Source organism: Scophthalmus maximus, chromosome 7, assembly GCF_022379125.1.
Source record: "Scophthalmus maximus strain ysfricsl-2021 chromosome 7, ASM2237912v1, whole genome shotgun sequence".
In the NCBI taxonomy this organism is placed as follows: Eukaryota; Metazoa; Chordata; class Actinopteri; order Pleuronectiformes; family Scophthalmidae; genus Scophthalmus; species Scophthalmus maximus.
The window spans coordinates 24,133,541-24,152,500 of record NC_061521.1 but is presented as its reverse complement, the minus strand read 5'-3'; the positions used below and the strand labels follow the sequence as shown (position 1 = coordinate 24,152,500).

Sequence of the window (18,960 nt, the reverse complement as noted above, 5' to 3'; positions counted from 1 at the left end):
AATGAGGGGACAAGACCATTGAGAGCGTTGTAGATTTGACGATGACTCTTTTTTCGTAATTGACAATAAAGTTCTTGAATCTTGAATCTTCCATTTGTTGTGTCTCTCATTTGTCAGGGTTTTTTTTTTTTTCTTCCATTTATTCTGTTCCCGTACGTTAAACGACGGGACAAAAATAAGAGGAGTGACGCTTTCACTCCCTCGGCAGCTGTTCAGGTGACGATGGCGATAATGAAAGTGACGAAGTTCGATTTGTTCCCCTCACAGATCTGGGCTGTATGGTTCAGTACAGAGGAGCCAACAGGTGAGCTTCTTGACATCCGCCTGATCATCAAACTGGCGTCGTCGTCATCTCCCTCTCTGATCGCCCCTCTCCTCCCTCAGGGCCGTGTACAGGGTGGCCAGCGTCCAGCCCGTCGTCAGCACCCACAGCTCCGTGGTGACCCGCGCCGCCGCACCTCACCTCTCCTCCTCCGTCCCCCCTCCCCAGCTCTCCTCCCACCCCCTCGCCGCCGCCGGGCCGTCCCTGCCCAGCCCGGGCTCCATGGCGGGCGGAGGTGGAGGCGACGGCTCCTCCCAGCCCCATCCCCAACACGCGCACTCGTCGTACGGCCAGCACCACCTTCACCCGCAGGCCGGCGGTCAGCCCCAGTCCCTCCAGCTGCCCCATTCCCCGTCCCTCTCGTTCTCCCTGTCCCGTGCCCCGTCCCTCGCCCAGCCGCCGCCGCCGCCGCCCCAGTCTCAGCCCGGCGCTCCGGAGCAGAACGGCATCCTGGACTGGCTGCGCAAGCTGCGGCTGCACAAGTACTACCCGGTGTTCAAACAGCTCACCATGGAGGAGGTGGGTCGGCGTCACGCGGTTCCGAGAGACTCCTATTTGTCTTGTTCGAACACATCGAGTCTCCTCAGTCCTCCTGTAAATCTGAATTCCCACCTGCCGCATGGAAAGTTTACCCTGGATGTTCTCGTTTGTGTTGAACGGACTTGTACATTTCTTCCGTTTCCACGCCTTCTGATTGTGTTTTTCTTCGTGTGTGACCCTCAGTTTCTGGCGCTGACAGACGAGGACCTGAACAAGTACGACTTGACCCAGGGAGCGAAGAAGAAGCTCAAGACGCAGCTGGAGCTGCAGAAGTCAGTGTACAGTACAAAGATCATCTCAGTCTGGTTTCGACAGGTGGTTTTATGTGCGGTGAACTCAAGTCGTTCCTAATGAGCCTTCGAGGACAAATCCTGATTAATCAGCTAATTAATCTCTGTTAATATTTCTGCGGCAGGGACAGATTCATAAGTGCAGTACGAGGTTTGGCTTTCCTTGTATTCCCCTTGACGCACGTCCTCCAGGACGCTGGATCAACATACGATCCTCTCTGAATCCTTCTTTGAATCCTCCAGAACATCTGGAAAAAACCTCCATCAGAGCAGACTTTGACCTGAGATCGTCGCACGCTCACAAACACTCTCGGATCTTGACGAGCAGATAAACTTACAGATGCTCTCCGCTCGCATAAACAATAATAATAATGGTTTGTGTGATTGCAGAGTAGATGTTTAAGTAGTGTGTGTGTGTGTGTGTGTGTGTGTGTGTGTGTGTGTGTGTGTGTGTGTGTGTGTGCGTGTGTGTGTGTGTGTCAGTAATGGTAAAGTTCGCCGATGCTTTCGTCCCATTAACGATTAACAGACAAACTGATCAGCTGCCGGTTTCCACAGCGAATGTGGAGCGGTAACGGTTCGACCGGGTGTCAATGGTTAACCAGTCGTAGGAGAGCCGGAGAGATAAGAACGTACTTAGGAGGAGATAACTGGACAGAAGCACGTGCGAGAACACAAAAACACAGACGTGCAAACGAACGTCTTCACGCTCCATCTCTCCTAATCACACACACACACACACACACACACACACACACACACACACACACACACACACTCTCACACATACACATACACACACACACACACCTGGATTCCTCGCATTATCTCTTGATCATGTTTCCATCCCCGGTATCAACAGGTTCCCAAAAGAAGACATTTGATTAAATGTGTGTGTGTGTGTGTGTGTGTGTGTGTGTGTGTGTGTGTGTGTGTGTGTGTGTGTGTGAGACAGAAAATGGAAAAGTTCCTCCAGTGGTATTTTCCATGCCAGAAGAACTTGTTGAGTGGACAGTGTCTCCCCCTGGTGGCCGTTAGAGGACGTTCTCTGAAAACTGTTAAATGCCGACAGAAGAGAAAGTTATCAGAAATATTAATGATTTCAAATATTTTTTCTACAAATATATGAATCACAACAAGCATCAAAATCTCTTTTACTAATTTACAGTCCTGTGCCGACTAATTCCCTTTTCTTTGTCTGTGCTCAGCAGAGAGATGAAGATGGAGAAGCGGTCCTGCGGCGGCATCGCCAGGGTAACGCCCTCCAGTCACATGGGACCCTCGACACACTCCAGCTCCACCGCAGGTATCCCTCATCTCCTCCAGCTGTGTGAGACTGTGGTCGTCTCCCTTTATGAAAGAACGGATTCATATGATTGTGAAAATTGTCTCCGTCACAGCGGAGCGGAGCGTGGAGTCGGAGGCGGCGCCGCACCATCACCCCGTCTCCGCGGACAGCAGCTCGTCGTCGGGCTACTCCAGCTCGTCCTGCTCCCCTCGGACGCCGCTGTGCTGCGACTCCGCCTTCGACCGGAGCAGAGACGTCCACAGGCGTGAGTTCCCTGACGGGACTGTCGGATTATTATAGTGATAAACCTAAAAAGAAATGTTTGCAAGGAAGCTTGAAATAGGCGTTTGTGTTTACCCATAATGCTTCATTGTCTCAGACTTTAAAGCAATTACTTTTACACGAGCAGGTATTAACATGACTTTTTTGAAAAACAATATTTTTCTTAATCATCTATAGAATTATCTTCTCTAAACCTTGGTATTGAATATGAATACACGTATGAATACTCTGTGTCTGTGTTGCAGGCGTGTCGGGTCCAGACGCCGCCGGCGGGCCTCCGGACAAGGACCGGTCCTGCCTCTTCATCCTGAACTCCGGCTGCCCCTCGGGCTCCGGCCGTCCCACGGCCCAGGTCCTGCCCGTCCAGACCGACACGCCCCCCCCTCCTCCTCCCTCTCTCCCTCCCTCCTGCTCCTCTCACCTGCCCTTCGGCCTCCCACCGTCTCCCTTCCACCACCCGCAGGCCAGCTTCCCCCAGGCGTTACTGTCGCCCGCCTCGAGCAACCCGGCGCGGATCCTGATGACGTCGCCGCGAAAGCCCCGCCCCCCTCCGCTGTGCGCGGACGACAGGACTAAGCCGCTGGGCTTCGGCCCGGCGCTCGGCGTGGGGATGGGGGCGAGGCTGGAGAACCTGTTCCCCTCCGCGCTCCAGGACTCGGCGGCGTGCCGGGGCCCGGCGGCGGGCGCCGTGGGTCCGCTGGTGGAAACCAGTTCTGCTCTGACCTCCACCTCCAACAGCCTCCACCACGTGTCCCACCCCCCGCTCCACTTCCACCTCTCGTCCTCTTCATCCCCCTCTCCCTCTGGATACTACTCTTATCCTCCTACTTCCTCCTCCTCCTCCTCCTTCTCCTCTTTCTCCTCCTCCTCCTCTTTCTCCTCCCCGTCTCCCTCCACGAAATCCGGGAGCTGCGGCGGTGGCTTTGTTTCCATGGCAACCGGCAGCAGTGTTCCCGTGGCCGCGGTGCCCGGCAACGCGTACTACCCTCCGCAGCCGACCTCCAGCCCCTCCACGTCCCCGTCGTCCGGCTCCTCGCTGGACCACGGCTCAGGTCACGCGCCCTCCGCGTGCGTGTGCAGCTCCTGCGGTTGCCGGGGGAACTGCGGCGCCTACGGAGCGTTGTCCGGATACGCCGCGGCCGGCTACCTGCAGCCGTTCTCCGCCGGCCCCTCCCTCTTCACCCTGGGCCCCCTGCTCCACCTCAGCCCCCTGTTGGCCTCGCCCGGCGCCGCCGGCGGCACCGGATCCTCGCCCTTCTCCTTCCCGATGATGATGCCGCCGCCGCTCTACCGCCACGGCCCTGCGCCACACGACCAGCAGCAGGGCCTCGGCTTCTACCAGCCCCACGGCTTCATGGGAAACGGAGGGCAGAAGCGGGCGGCGGGCGGCCTGTCCTGCTACAACTGCGGCGCCAATGGCCACCGAGCAGAGGACTGCAAGCAGCCGCCCATGGACTCGGCTCAGCAGGGTGAGTGATGGAGTCACCGCATCGTTTTCATTCATCCACCATATTCATCATTTATTTTGACCTCATGACCTGTGACCTCAAGCTTCCAGTGCAAACAACAGCGGTTTCCTCTGTCGTGTGTCACAGGGACGTTCCGGCTGAAGTACACTCCTCCCTCTGACAGCAAGGACTCGGGGGACTGACCAGCAGGAAACACGGGTCGGACCAGGACCCGTCCCGGTTCCCGACACACTGTTCACAACCGTACCTCATTGTTCCCGCCTGAGGCGCTCAGCGACCGCAGGCTGCCGACTGACGGCGGCGACGTCTTTTTGCCCTTTTTGAATTCTCCCGCAGCGGATAAAAGAGGGACGAGACGAGACGAGGACGGAACCTCTGCCGTCGGATTGCGTCTCATCCCTCCTCGGATACGAACCCGAGTCCCGAGGTGGGAGGTGGGATTTACCCTCTCTGCCACCGCTTCCAGTTCGGAGACTGAACCCGGAGGAAACTCTGTTAACAGACAATCAGCCGCGTCGCCATCGGAGTCTCGCAGCTAAAACGACGGAGCGTTTCTCACCACCGCACATTTTCAACCTCTTCATAAACCATAAAAACACAGAGCGACGGGGGCGGGACACCTTGGAATGTCCCAATGTTTCACCTTTGACTGAATCTGCCGCTGAAGAACTTTGTTGAACTCTGTAAATCCCGTGATCTGGTTATGGAAGGAGAGAATCCGCCCGCAAGGGCTGCGTAACAAATCCGAACCACACACTTATTATATATAGTGTATTTCAAAAAAAATGTTCAGGGTTGTTTGCAGCTAGTAAACAAGAAGGCAACACACCTACTTGTTTTATACCAACAGGGAAGGATTCCCTGTGCACGATGGAGGGATGCATTCAAACATGCCACCGCCCCTTTAAATTTACACAAACAAGCAAAAGGGTTTTTTAAATTTTTTTTTAGATGCAGCCAATAATTGTGCAGCTTGTCTCACTGTGGGACAATAACGTCCATCTGCTCTTCGTTCCTCCTCAAAGATCGAGTTTTAAAAGGAGAGCGACCAACTTTAACTGCTCAGTGTTTTGGGGCCGAGGGTTCGCAGCTGGGTCGCGTGCAATTCTCTTTCTCCGTCGTGTTTGTTTGTCTCACCTCAAGGATCCACACACAACCTTTTTCTTTTTCTTTGTCCTTAGTTTGTTTGCATTGAGACGCCACCCAGAGCCGACTGCAGCCTGGTGCAGAGGACTTTGAGAAGGACGTGAGGTTCCCTGCCTCAAAGTCTCGACTGGCCAGACGTCGCACCGGGGTCAAAGGTGAACGCCGTTGCCCCCCCAAAGTCCACCGTGTCCGACTTCAGTGTTCCCAACGGGACCACGGGAGTTCGATGCTCGGCGTCCTCTCTGTGCCGCCGCTTCACCTTGTTGTTATTTTTCATCGTAACGTCTTTACCAATGATCAACAAGCGTGGCGGGGATGGTTGAGGATCATCAGAACGGGCGACGGGAAACTTCTCTGGGGGTCGATTTACAGAAAGACTCTCAGTGGGAGGTTTGACGCGACGAGTCGGGCATCAGTGTTTAGTTTGTGTTTTTCTTCCGTGTCTCGTTCGAGGCGGATGAACATTTCTACAATCTTTCTTTCAGACAATCAGTTGGGTTTTTTTTTTTGCGACGTTGAGCTGAGCTGAACTTCTGCCGCCTCTTTTTTTTTTGGGGGGGGGGGGGGGGGGGGGGGGGGGGTTTGTAATGGACGTGCACACGTCTTAGTGTCAGATTAAAGCCAAATACATGAATAATAATGATGTTTGAGTCGGATTCTCACGGCGCGCCCGAGTGTCGGGCCTGTGGGCGAGTTGCTGGGCAGGACCCAGAGTTTTTACACAGACACGAGGACAGCTGGTCCTTCAGAGGAAACCCTATCTGTTCCCCCGGAGGGCAACAGCACAGGGACACGGGGCGTTTATTTAAAATAGGGAAATAGTGAACATTCAGTATATATATATATATAGCAACCACGTGCTTTTGTATTTCAATATAACATGTTGTTGTGCTCTGTCTTTTTTTTTTTTATAAAAGAAGATTTTGGTTCATTTCAATTTCAACAGTGCAACAAAACAATTTTTCAGCAGTTCCAAAGAGAAAAAGAGGAAACTGAACCTGAACTTTAATATGGTCCCTTTTTATAGATCAAACCAAAGAAGGCCTTTCTTGTTACCAATAGTTCCACTTACTGTTGGTTTACCTTCTCGTTTGTTGTCGTGTTTCTTCCTCTGGCATTAGAGCCCGGTGACGTGTTGCTTCATCTTTAGTAAAAGAAAAGAAAAGAAAGAAAGAAAGCGTGTTTCTGGAATATTTTGTGCAAATGTTTGAACACAGTTTATAATAATCATCCGGTTCATTTTTGTGGGACAGATTTTTGTACCGATTCTCGTGTGTTTTACAACTCTGAGAGGGGAAAAACGATCTGTTTGAGTAATAAAAAAATATTTCCTGTTTCTGCCTTTCGTCACATCGTCGGCGTGGTTTTATATCAAGAATTTCTTCTATCTTTTTTTTCTTTTTGCTACGGAAGACAAGACTCATTTCCTGAGTCCATCAACATGTCACTGATGGACACACGTCGTCTGCACTGGTTCCAGTATCAGTGACTCTGACCGTGATTGGATGCTCGTTGTGATGTCACTACGTAGCATCACCTGTTGAGAGCGCAGAGATACTTTGGCCCTCTGCAACACAAAAACTAATTATGCCATAATGGACACATTTTATTTCAAAATGGGCCCAATATTCAACTCCAGGTTTTGGGCCGATATGACTTGTTAATTGATCAATTAATCAACTGCTTGAGGAACGTTTTCTGGCCTCAAATAGGACAAATAGTAGTAAAATGATGAAGTTTGCGGTCCAGGGAGCTGATTGGACATTTAAAGATGTCACATTGAGCAACATGTGATGGTCCGTTTCCAGCTCTTCAAAAAAGTTTTTATAGTTTTAAGCACTAACAATTTGCAGCTGCAAAACTATGACTTTTCATTACCGCCGCCAAGGATGTAACATGATTGGTTTGACTGCTGGCAGGATTACGCAAGAAGTTATGGACAGATTTGCATGAAATAGAAAATATTCAAATTAAATCAAAGATAGATCTCGGCATTGGTAACTGGTGAGTTGATTTTGGGAGGGATCTGGGTCCAGAAATGTTTTCCCGTCATAATGCAATAAAGGGCAAAACATGACATCGAGTCATATCTTCACAAATGTTTGTCCAACATTGCGACATAGGGTGATATTCAAAAAAAGAAAAAGGTAATTTCTCAGGGGAATAATGCGAAATCTTGATTCCTCACTTCCTAAGGACTAATTTTTGTGACATTAATAATTTAGGTTTTCAGACCACTTCCTTTTTGTGTTTACTCTAGGAACTAGAAAATCATGTGTAGGATTGTTTTTGCCACTGATTCTAATCTACAGTGAGAATAACACAAGGAACTCAATTATTCTTTTTTTCCCGTCTTTTATTGTTTATTCCTGTCTTTCATCCTTTACAAAATACCAACATAAATACATAAGAGCAGGCTGTGCAGTGTGTGTGTGTGTGTGTGTGTGTGTGTGTGTGTGTGTGTGTGTGTGTGTGTGTGTGTGTGTGTGTGTGTGACACAGAGGAGCACAAGGCTCCACCCGTCCGTCACCGGGGCAACACACAGTGGCTTTCACCAGACAGCGAAGAGTCGAGTCAATGTCGAACAATGAAATGAGAATCACGTTAAATAAAAAACAAAATAAAGATGATAAAAGAGAAAACGCAGCGATATATAAACGCAGCCAAGCCTCAGATCTGTTAAAGAGAAGATGAGGAGGAGGACGAGGAGGAGGAGAAGCGTAACAGCATAGTGAACGTGTGAAGCAAATCAGCTGGATATTCAAAATGTTTTCGTGTGTTAGAGCGCAGCCCTTAAAAAAGCCCACCGGGCGGGTGGAAGCTCCCACAGCGACAGAGACGCCACGTGACACCGAACAACAATGACAGCTCTGTAGGTCAAAGGGTCAAAAAACAGAAAGAAAGATGGGACAGTCCCACCTGCCCCCCCGGTTTCAGGACGCCCCCCCCCCCTCCTCTCGTCAGCATTCACAGACACAACATCCTCATCATCATCATCATCCTCATCCTCATCCTCCTCCCCCTTTCGGAGCGTTGCTCCTCGCAGTGTCTCGGCCACACCCTCGCAACGGAATACCGAAACCATCAAGTCAATATTATCTGTACACCAAGGCAACTTTTTTCTATATATTTATTAATTTTTTCTTTCAATTTTTTTCGCAAGCGAACAATCATCTGTTTTCGAGAGCAAAGCGGCTTCCTAACTTTTCCTTTGTTTGTGTTGTTGTTACAGTAAAGAAGACGCTTCAGGCTACATGGCAGGGATGAGGGAGGGGGGGGTGGGGGGTGAGGGGGATGAGGGAGGGGGGTTAAAAACACAGAAGCAGACACACAACAGAGATGTTTGGATTAATGAAGGGGTTTTTTTTCCCCTGGCAAAAAAATAACAAAACTACAAATCTTTAACTTCCCCCTCAGACTGCGATTTAAAAATAAAAAAAGCTCCATTTAAAACAGCGTGAACCCAGAAACTCCTTCTCTAGTGCCGGTCTCCACAAAACCTCCGAAAAGCAAGGTCGGCTTTGTTCATTGGCTATTCGACAAGTGGTCGGGGGGGGGCCTCCTCTTCTCCCCCCGTCTACGTTATATCACTACTTCAAATGTACTGTAAATATGCGGAGGGGTCAAAGGTCAGACTTTTGCCCCCCCGCCATACATCAACATGTGAATATACAGCCGGGAGAGACACACAACAGTGAGGATAACCGCCGTCGGCGAGGGGATACGAACTACAATTGTCCAATCGCTGGCCAGGTGGTGGAAGAGGAAGAGGAAGAGGAAGAAGAAGAAGAAGAAGAAGAAGAAGTGAGCCGGTTCACTGGGCGGTCGTGGCGGCGGCGGCGGTGGCGCCGAAGGTCTCCTGGGACGCGTACACCATGTAGAGGAAGCCGTCTTGGTCGCGCTCGCGCTCGTACACCTCGGCGATGGCGGCCGACACCGACACCATGCTGTGGCCGTTCACCAGCAGGAAGAAGGCCTGGTTCGAGTTGAGCTGGAGGCGCCTCCTGGTGGAGAGGGGAGGACACGACACCGCCGGTGAGAGGTGAGGAGAACAGGTGGAGCAGACATGGGACGAGGGAGAGGGTGAAATCAAAAAAGACGGGGGGAGAGGAGAAAAGATTAAAGGAAGAAAAAAATGAAGTTGAGGAGGCAACAGAGATGAAAAGGAAGGAAAAACAAAAGGAGCAAGGAAGAGATAAAGAACGGGAAAAGAAATGAGGGGAAAGAAAACGAGAGGAGGCAACAGAGAGGAAAGAAAAGATGACAAGAACACACAGAGGAGCAAGGGTCAGAGAAACGACGGGAGAGAAATGAAAGGAGAGGAAAGGAAGAGATGATAAGAGAGGATGTGAACACTGATGAAAGGATGAAAGACAGGAGGAGAGAGGAGAGGAGAGGAGGAGGAGGAGAGAGGAGAGGAAAGAGAAGATGACAAGAAGACAGAGAGGAGCAAGGGTCAGAGAAACAACGGAAGAGAAATGAAAGGAGAGGAAAGGAAGAGATGATAAGAGAGGATGTGAAACACTGATGAAAGGATGAAGGACAGGAGGAGAGGAGAGGAGAGGAGGAGGAGGAGAGGAGGAGAGAGGAGAGGAAAGAGAAGATGACAAGAAGACAGAGAGGAGCAAGGGTCAGAGAAACAACGGAAGAGAAATGAAAGGAGAGGAAAGGAAGAGATGATAAGAGAGGATGTGAACACTGATGAAAGGATGAAGGACAGGAGGAGAGGAGAGGAGAGGAGGAGGAGGAGAGAGGAGAGGAAAGAGAAGATGACAAGAAGACAGAGAGGAGCAAGGGTCAGAGAAACAACGGAAGAGAAATGAAAGGAGAGGAAAGGAAGAGATGATAAGAGAGGATGTGAACACTGATGAAAGGATGAAGGACAGGAGGAGAGGAGAGGAGAGGAGGAGGAGGAGAGGAGGAGAGAGGAGAGGAGAGGAGAGGAGGAGAGAGGAGAGGAGGAGAGGAGCTCTACCTGATGATCTTGATGAGCTCACTCATGTTGACGTGGTCCGGCACCAGGAACTTGGTCTTGTCCAGGATGGGAAGCTGTTTCTCTCCTTTGTACCTCTCGATGATCACCTGCAACACACACACACACACACACACACACACACACACACACACACACACACACACACACACACACACACACACACACACACACACACACACACACACACACACACACACACACACACACACACACACACACACACACACAATATGTTGGTGTCAACATTTATATTTGCCAATGGGACCATTTTTTGTTTATAGACTTATCATTGCATGTATTTATTTACATTATATACATATTTTTTTTTACATTTACATTTCTTTTTGTCAACCACCTCTTAGGAATCTCTGCCAATTTCATACATCAGCCGGTATGTTAGTACCCGCTCCTACGTGTGGTTGCAAAAAATAAACAAACCCCAACAAGATGGAGCAAGTCAAAATGCAAAATGTCATCTCACAAACTGATGGGTGGTGTCACGGTGGGCGATGCTACGAGAGGTAAAATTAAAAAAATAAAACCTCCATGGGGTCTATCATATCTTTAAATACGTGAAATCAGTGTGAACGCCAAGACCGGGAAAGTAATTGATTTTTTAAAATTAAATATATGCAGATAATAACTAAATTACATACAATGAATCCGATAGAGGATATTGGTGTTATATCGATTTACTGCCCAGTTCGGTCATTTGTTCAGTTGATTAATTTAATATCCATGCTGGAAACTGCTTTACATTCAATATGAAGCTTTTTTCTTTCCCAGTTTAAACAACAAAAATGACAAGACATAAAGAAAAAGCAGCAGATGGACGATACTGTGTCTCCCACTGATGAAAAAAGTGTCGGGTGAAACTCGAGGCGTTGCGCTTTGTGTATCGCCGGTTGCTACGGGAGCCGCTGGACATCTGCCGCCACGGCCCTTTCCTCACGGGACCAGGGAGGGCCGCGAACTCAAGCGGTGAAATAACGAATCGCCGGCCGAGACAAGCGCTTGTGTCAGACGCGGCCCGGCGGCGTCCCGCGTGCAGACAACGAGCAGGAAATGTGCGGTGACATTTCCCGTTCGCAGTGCGTGGTTTTGTGCGCCGGAAGGTTTCGAGTGTGGTTTTGTTTTTTTCGTTTCTTTACTCACAGGTATCTTGTTGGGGTGCTGCTCCCGGATCAGTCGCACATCTTCTACTCTCTGTTCTGCAAGGGGCAGAGATTCACTTGTCACAGCAGCACAGTATCACACAGGGAAGCAAAAATACAGGAAGAAACTGTACATACAGTTTATACAGAGTGCAAAAGTAATGTGCAGTGGGTTGAAGATAATAAATACTATTATCATTATTATTATTATTGTGGTTCTTCTGGGCAAAACGTGAGATTTATTCCGGAGTAGAGCCCCGACCGATTTACCAGCGTTCACGTTTGGCGATATGAAAACTTTTATCGTACAGAATGAACAATGCAGGAAAAAGTATATACAGTATATATTCTATGTCAAAACGTTTATTTTTCTTATGCCAGTTCTACACATTTGGCTGCATTTGAGTTTTCCCATTATTGAAAGTTATTTATAATATAGTCTGTGGTTAACCTGTAAAGTATAAAGCCTCAGGCACAGTTCATTGTCATCTTAGGAATCACTGCCGATGTTTGTTTCCATATATATATATATATATATATGTATACATATATATATATATATATATATATATATATACACACACACACACACACACACACACACATCAGATGATATACCAGCAACAGACTCTTTTTTTTTTTTTACTTCCCAATGTCGGTACTGGCCTCAAACCTCCAAATCAGATGGTTTCTATTCAAAAGTATTGACACATGGGACTCAGAACAAACAGAGCATTGTTCTCTAGTGCAAAGAGCATCAAAAATAATAAACTTCTTTGCGTGGGATTCTCATACGTGAGCATGTGAGTGAAGAAACGCTCGTTTCGCGGGAAACCTGTTCCTGGCGCTTCGTAACCGCGGCTACAGGCGACTGATGGCACACGAACAAAGACTAAATAGTTTCAGTTTTTTTTAAAAAGTGTTTTTTTTTTTATTTTAAATACCATTTTTCTCAAGTTACAAGTTTTACATGTGGCGAAAGCAGCAGCATGTGCACGAGACCATAAAACAACTTGTTTTTCTTCCTTCCACTGTGATACACCTGTGATAAATTGTATTGTATTGTACTCCAATAAAATTGTTGCCACGGTTGCAAGACTCGCACGTTTCATGCCTGTTGACTTAAACGTGAATAAAAATGTGAAGAAGTCTCATCATCTCCAGGGACTTGTGCCCCCGGGGAGCAGAAGCCCCCCACCCCCCCGACGGCCATTAGCAGACAATTCTACAAAATCTCTGATCCAATCAATTGTCCACTTGACGACTTCAAGGCTTCCTCACGAGCGAGCGTGAGGGTGTGAACGGTTTGGAGACAGTCGGGCGGACGAGCGCCGCACCTTCATTGGGACAGGAATGAAAAGTGAAATGTGTCGCGGCCTTAACATGTCAAGGAGGAAGCAAGAACGGCAACAAAGCGTTTCCACCAACTAAAAGCCTATTAGGCAGAAAGCAGAAAATAAATATGAAGAGGAAAATATACAGTTTTTAAGAAAAAGTTTGAAATGGCGTTCATTCCAAAAGTCAAATTAAATCGGACTTCCTTAAACACTTGACATCTCCTGTTTGCACATCGAGAATAAAGTCGAAACGTGAAGAATTGACTTGAAATTTCCAGATTAAAGTGGATTAGAGTCGCTCCTCCAACTGGAGTGGACTTCTTTCCATTGGTCTCTTGTACTTGGGCCCTAACACCATTCCGTCCGTGCGCCGGCATATTTTTTCTATCCCTTCGGGGTTTTTTAAAAAATCTCAGCAAGACAATGTTCATCGGCTCATCGGCTCATCGGCTCACCCTCCACAGGTCAGACTCACATGTCCACCAGCGACCCGGGACAAAGCGGCGCTCCTCCTCCTCCTCCTCCTCCTCCTCCTCCTCCCTCATGAGGATTAACCCCATTCTGAGCCATTTGTAACAACAACAAGAGATAACGCCCCGGGGGCTCACTGCACTTTGAACCGACCTGGGATCAGTCAACAAACCTCTGGGCGGAAAAAACACAAACCATGGTGGAAATGGTAATAACAGTGAAAAAAAGACAGCAGATTTGCTGGAGCCGGTCAAAACATACAAGCCTCCGTGTACCGGTGACCGACCGGTCGCTGGCGCATGGAGGCTTGTATGTTTTGCGAAGAGCACGCCGCTTCCAAAAGGACAAATGTTTGTCTGCGACATTTACCGTGCCGACGCTGAGCGAGGACACGCAGGACACTTGTTCCGTGATTACATTACATCCGGGGCGCGTTGGCCGCAGAGGAACAGAGGCGCTCTTCATGTGTCATCTGTCGTCTCTCGTGGCCCGAGGCCGGGCAGACAAACGGCCTTTGAGCCAAATAGAGGAAAAAAAGAAAAGAAAAAAAAAAGGGGGAAGCAGTTGACCTAAAAGCTCGTGGATTTCCCGCCGTCATATATTTCATAACTGTCACAATATGGGAATTAGTCACTATCATCTGACTCAACGCCGGCGATTCCATTGTGATTTAAGATGAGTCATGGTGAACAAACAAACGGACGCGAACTGCTTCACAGGAGGAAACAGTTTGCGGAACTTGGGACCTGGCGATTGGTGACAGGGACCGGTGACACACTCAAACGTGAAAACCTGATCAAAACATGTGATCCCAGAAGATCGTGTTCACACAACGTCAGTGACACAGACGTCAAATATAAAAAAAAACGCATTTCCGATTATGAATGAAAAGCCTTAGGGCTGCAATTGACGATCATTTTCACGATCGATTCATCTTTGGTTTGGTCCATAAAATGTTGATGGTGTTTTCCAGACTCCCAACGTGATGTTTTGTTTGGTCCACACACACAAAGATATTCAGTTTACTGTCACAGACGAGCAACGAAACCAGAAAATATCCACGTTTCAAGCGTGTAATTTTCTGCCGGCATCTGGTGGTAAAGTTTCAAACCGGCCCCAACTGAGCACCCGACAGGGGACACTTTGGAGCCGTTTTGTGCAACACGACGTAGAAACATGGAGACTCACACTCATGCTGCTCTATTTAACTCAGGGCTGCAACTAATGATTCATTTCAGAATCGATTCATCTGTACATTATTTTCTCGATTAATCGATCATTCTTTTGGTCCATGAAATGTCATAAAATCGTCAGAAATGTTGATCTTGTTTCCCAAAACCTCAACACGATGTTTAGTTTTGTCCACACACCAAAGATGTTCAGTTCACTGTCAGACCGGAGCAAAGAAACAGGAAATAAATTCACATTCAAGAATCTGAAATCAGAGAATTTTGAATATTTCCCGATGAAAACTACTGATTAATCGATTATCATAATCGATTGCTCGATCGACAGTCGCAGTTCTAGTTTAACTCGTTCAAAGTTGATGAAAAATCACTGGTTCTTTGCTGCAGCTGATTATACATGTATGAACACATAGTTATGGACAATATATTGAATTTTCCGTGAATAAGTTCTTCTAAATATTTACACACTGTAGCTTTAAGAAGCTAAAATCTGAGAATTTTGACTAATTGTTTTCATAAAAACTACTTGAACCGATTAGTCGGTTATCAAAATAGCTGGCGATTAATTTTGTAGTGGATTACTAATCATTAACTGTTGCGGCTCTTAACAGCTTGTTAACAGTGTGTGTGTGTGTGTGTGTGTGTGTGTGTGTGTGTGTGTGTGTGTTCGCGCCCCAGTGTCTCATATTCAACAACAACTTGGAACTCAGGACCCACGTGACCCCGTCGTGGTCCTGATTGGCCCCCTCACGTGCGCTGCTCCCCGTGCAGAGTTTGGACCAATAACGTGACAAAGCGGAAGTGGGTGTAAAGTTCATCATACTGGGGGAAAAAAGGTCTTTTTTCTTTTTTTCTCTCCTTGCAAAAGCAGAGAAGCCAACGTGTCCCCCGTGTTTTGTTCGAGGTGCATTCACCGAAACCACTACAGACAACAACGAATCAAACGTAGTGGAAATATATTAATATGCAGTCGAGCTCATTAAAAATGACAGAAGACATGCTGTTAGAAAGATGAAGGTGGATTAACAGACTGAAGTTCAGACATTCGACTGTAATCGTCGCCTTCCCTTCATGCATGAAGAAACAAAAAGCTCACAGATCTGCGACTTCCACTTTCCCTTCGACTCCTTTTATATTCAACTCTCTCTCCACAAACAAACTGTCCCATCCCCCAATCCTGCAGCTCCCGTCCTCTCTGCCCTGCGTGTCGACACACACACACACACACACACACACACCGAGGCCTGCAGACCAAATTCTATTATATTCCATATTCAAACCAGTGTGTGCACAGATAGGAATAATACATGTATGTTATATTGTCTTGTAGATGTGTTGACACACACACACACACACACACACGACTCCTGTGTGTTTATCAAACTGCCCATTAGCATTAGACGCCACAGTTTGACAATAAGCAGCTGTAATTCTCATATGAATATAAACACATTCATAAATCCGCAGTGTGTGTGTGATTATTAAAAACATAACCTACCGTACGTCCTTCTTTGTTTGAAGGTTTTTTCCGAGGGCATACTGCGTCAAAAGTCGGGGGCCAGCTGGGCGGGCAGGAGGTGGAACGCGGAGCTTTGACGCTAAAATTGAAAAGCTTTAAAAAAAATGAGGAGAAAACATTTAAAAGAAACGAATCATTAAAAACAAACAAGTCCGAGGTTTGAGGCGAACAGCGGCAGCAGCTCTGCAGATGACTAGTTGTTCTGATGTCGTCGCTTCCTTCCTCCCTCTCTCTCTTTCTCTCTCTCTCTCTCTCTCTCTCTCTCTCTCTGTGTTTTTATCCCGAGCAAAACAAACCCGTCAGCTGACCGATGACGTCACGCGGCCCCAGTGGCTGCGGCGGCAGATGAAGGTGGCTCTTCCGGTGGCAGCCACAGCGGCCACTGAGCAGTCGACGGGACCGCGAGAAGATTAAAGCTACAGGGTGTAAATATTTAGAAGGCCTTCTTAGCAGGAAATTGAATATATCGTCCATAGCTATGTGTTCATATATGTGTCATCAACTTTGAATGAGTTAAATGTAGTTACATGAGGAGGACCCGACCTCCGCGTGAATCTCCATGTTTGCTACGGCGCGTTGAATACGGCTGTTGCACAAAACGGTTCAGATTTGCTCAGGAAGTTTCCTAAATCTTGAAGTTGGTTGCAACTTTACCACTGAAATGGAATCATTTAGAGTTCTGTTCGCCAGACTCAGTTAAAATGGAATAATTGATGGAGTGGATGCTGATTCAGGAAGACGGAAACCGTGGATGTCTTAAGCAGAAGTATTTATTATTAGAGCTCAATATGGAGGAGACTCCCGGTTCGCTACAGAGATCAACAGGTTCACAGTGTTCTGCGTCCCGTGACAGTCTGCCCATCCCCGGTCCCTGTAGTGTATTTAGCTTGGAGTAAATTTCATCATCTCCCTGCGACTATGACACCTCGAGTGAGACCTCAGCCGCTCAATGATTGTTCCGGCTTGCCATAGATAAGATGACCTTGCTTGGTGCCTGAGAAGACTCATCTTTAAGTTTCTCAGGGAGGATAGACAAAAATTCCTCAGCAACCACCAGATGCCGCCATAAAATTACTAAAATTACACACTTGGGCTTAAAGGACTGGACCATAGACAATATATATATATATATATTTAAAAAATGGATGTAAAACAAATTTCACAAGCTAAAGATTTTAATAAATATCTGTGAAATTCAAATTTCGATTTTTCTTTTGAATTTATGGTCATATTGTTGTGGACATTCCAATTAATTTATTCATCCATTAAACTAATGTTTATTATATAAATAAACATATATGATATATTTATCTTTTTATAGTGTGAAGTGCCTTGAGATAATGTATGTTGTGACTTGGCGCTATACAAATGAAATTGAATTGAATTGAATTGAATGAATGCCTGTCTAACACTAACAAGGGAATATTAATCCATGTTGACAACTCACACATTTTTGTTTAGTGTAGAATTAACAAATGGACAAACAATAATTATAGTTAACGCTTGTTTTAATGGTTAAAATTGTTCAGATGAATATGTATTGAACATTAGTTGCCCCCATTCTATGTTCTAATTTACACAGGCGTTGATTCAATTCAATTCAATTTCATTTGTATAGCGTCAAATCACAACATACATTATCTAAAGGCACTTTACACTGAATATAGATATATATACAAAACATAAAATGAAAATTACAGAAGAGTTTAATCTCAAAGCTGTGACCCTGAGAGCGCAGCAGCCTCATATTTTACATAACCTTCCATATACCATCGAACCAGTCAGGCAGAATATAGTCCATTTATTATCGATAGAACGATTAATAGCATTGCTCTTTATCTAGTTAAGTGTACATAAATTACAGATAAAAATCATGTGCACGACGCAACAGCGAATACTTGTTGGACTGTTAAAAAAAAAGGAAGTACGTACCTCCCATTACTGAATCGGTCCTCTTCTCTTTGCAATGTTGAAAGATTCTGGTCACCCCAGCTCGGGAACTCGGGTATCAAAGTTATCTCCGAGTTTTAGTCAAGGTCGAGATAAGAGATCAAAGCAAGTCACCAGTCCAACTGACCAATCAGATCGCTGGAGTCCCCATCCAACAGGATCCTGACTGGGACAAAAGAGCTGAGAGCAACGTGACAAATAATAAAAGCGCAGCAGTTATTGAGCTGGACGGTCACCGCCCCATTTTTAGAACGGCCGATTCTAAGAGTGAATTTCTGATTCACTCACTCCACTGACGTTTCATAAAATAAAGAGTTTAAAGCCTCGATCCAAGTCAAAAAACCACGAGATGACTCGAAAAACATTTTATTCGGAGCAAAAAAGAAATTGGAAAATGGAAAAAAAAAGCATACGTAATAAAAAAAAAACATTCATTATTATTTTAATAGTGAATGAACTACTCATCCCATAAACCATTGCGAATGCCTTACCAATGACTTCCAACCAATCAGAGACGTCGTTGTTACACTTTAGAATTGTGGGTTATGTAGTATTTCTCAATGAGATCGCGAATAAAAAGTGTTTTTCTTAAAACAAGGTTGATATTGTACATACAGGTGCATATACCATAATTTCACAATCTCATCCCTCGTCGTAAGTCTACCTTGGATGGTTACAAAATGAACACTTAAAAGTAAAAGTGCCTTAAAACTGTGATTTCATTCAGCACTTGGGTAAATACTGTATACTTGCGTAATTACTTGTCATCTCTGCTCACTGGCATCAGTGTTGATGGTACATACTGTACAGTGCAATTTTGGGATGCAGTTCTAATTTTTGTCCAGCAGGTGGAGAACTCTGATCACCTGTTGCTGTTAGTCTGTATCTGAAGGCAACAGTGCCGGTCTTTGGGGGGTTGTAGGGGCGGGGGCGGGGGCGGGGGGGGGGGGCAAAGTCTGGTTCACTGCCCAGCGTCTACCTAACCACTGGCTTTACTTCACAGTTTCAG

The 18,960-nt window shown here is 46.7% G+C and overlaps 2 protein-coding genes across 4 annotated transcripts in view; one reads left to right on the top strand and one right to left on the bottom strand.

The window, feature by feature from the left end:
• zcchc14 (zinc finger, CCHC domain containing 14) overlaps positions 1-5,906 on the top strand; it is a 21,152-nt gene extending 15,246 nt beyond the window's left edge. The window contains exons 7-13 of one of the 2 annotated variants that reach the window (XM_047333544.1): positions 268-304; positions 385-841; positions 1,046-1,134; positions 2,364-2,458; positions 2,553-2,705; positions 2,968-4,191; positions 4,318-5,906. In XM_047333544.1, coding sequence (XP_047189500.1) covers positions 268-304; positions 385-841; positions 1,046-1,134; positions 2,364-2,458; positions 2,553-2,705; positions 2,968-4,191; positions 4,318-4,373 — 2,111 coding nt within the window. In that variant the 3' untranslated portion in view covers positions 4,374-5,906. Of the gene's footprint in view, positions 1-267; positions 305-384; positions 842-1,045; positions 1,135-2,360; positions 2,459-2,552; positions 2,706-2,967; positions 4,192-4,317 lie in introns of both variants that reach the window. The other variant, XM_047333543.1, reaches the window with a different exon arrangement.
• Positions 5,907-7,675: 1,769 nt separating this feature from the next.
• On the bottom strand, positions 7,676-18,086 carry map1lc3b (microtubule-associated protein 1 light chain 3 beta). Of its 2 annotated transcripts, XM_035642080.2 has the most exons (5): positions 17,934-18,086; positions 15,981-16,094; positions 11,489-11,544; positions 10,313-10,419; positions 7,676-9,341 (listed from the first exon to the last, which is right to left on the bottom strand). In XM_035642080.2, the coding sequence occupies exons 2-5, from the start codon at positions 16,018-16,020 to the stop codon at positions 9,152-9,154; spliced, it is 393 nt and encodes a 130-aa protein (XP_035497973.1). In that variant the 5' UTR covers positions 16,021-16,094; positions 17,934-18,086; the 3' UTR covers positions 7,676-9,151. The 2 variants fall into 2 exon arrangements, with proteins under 2 accessions (XP_035497973.1, XP_035497972.1); XM_035642079.2 differs by lacking the exon at positions 17,934-18,086 and having other exon boundaries at positions 15,981-16,253.
• Between the last annotated feature and the right edge of the window lie 874 nt (positions 18,087-18,960).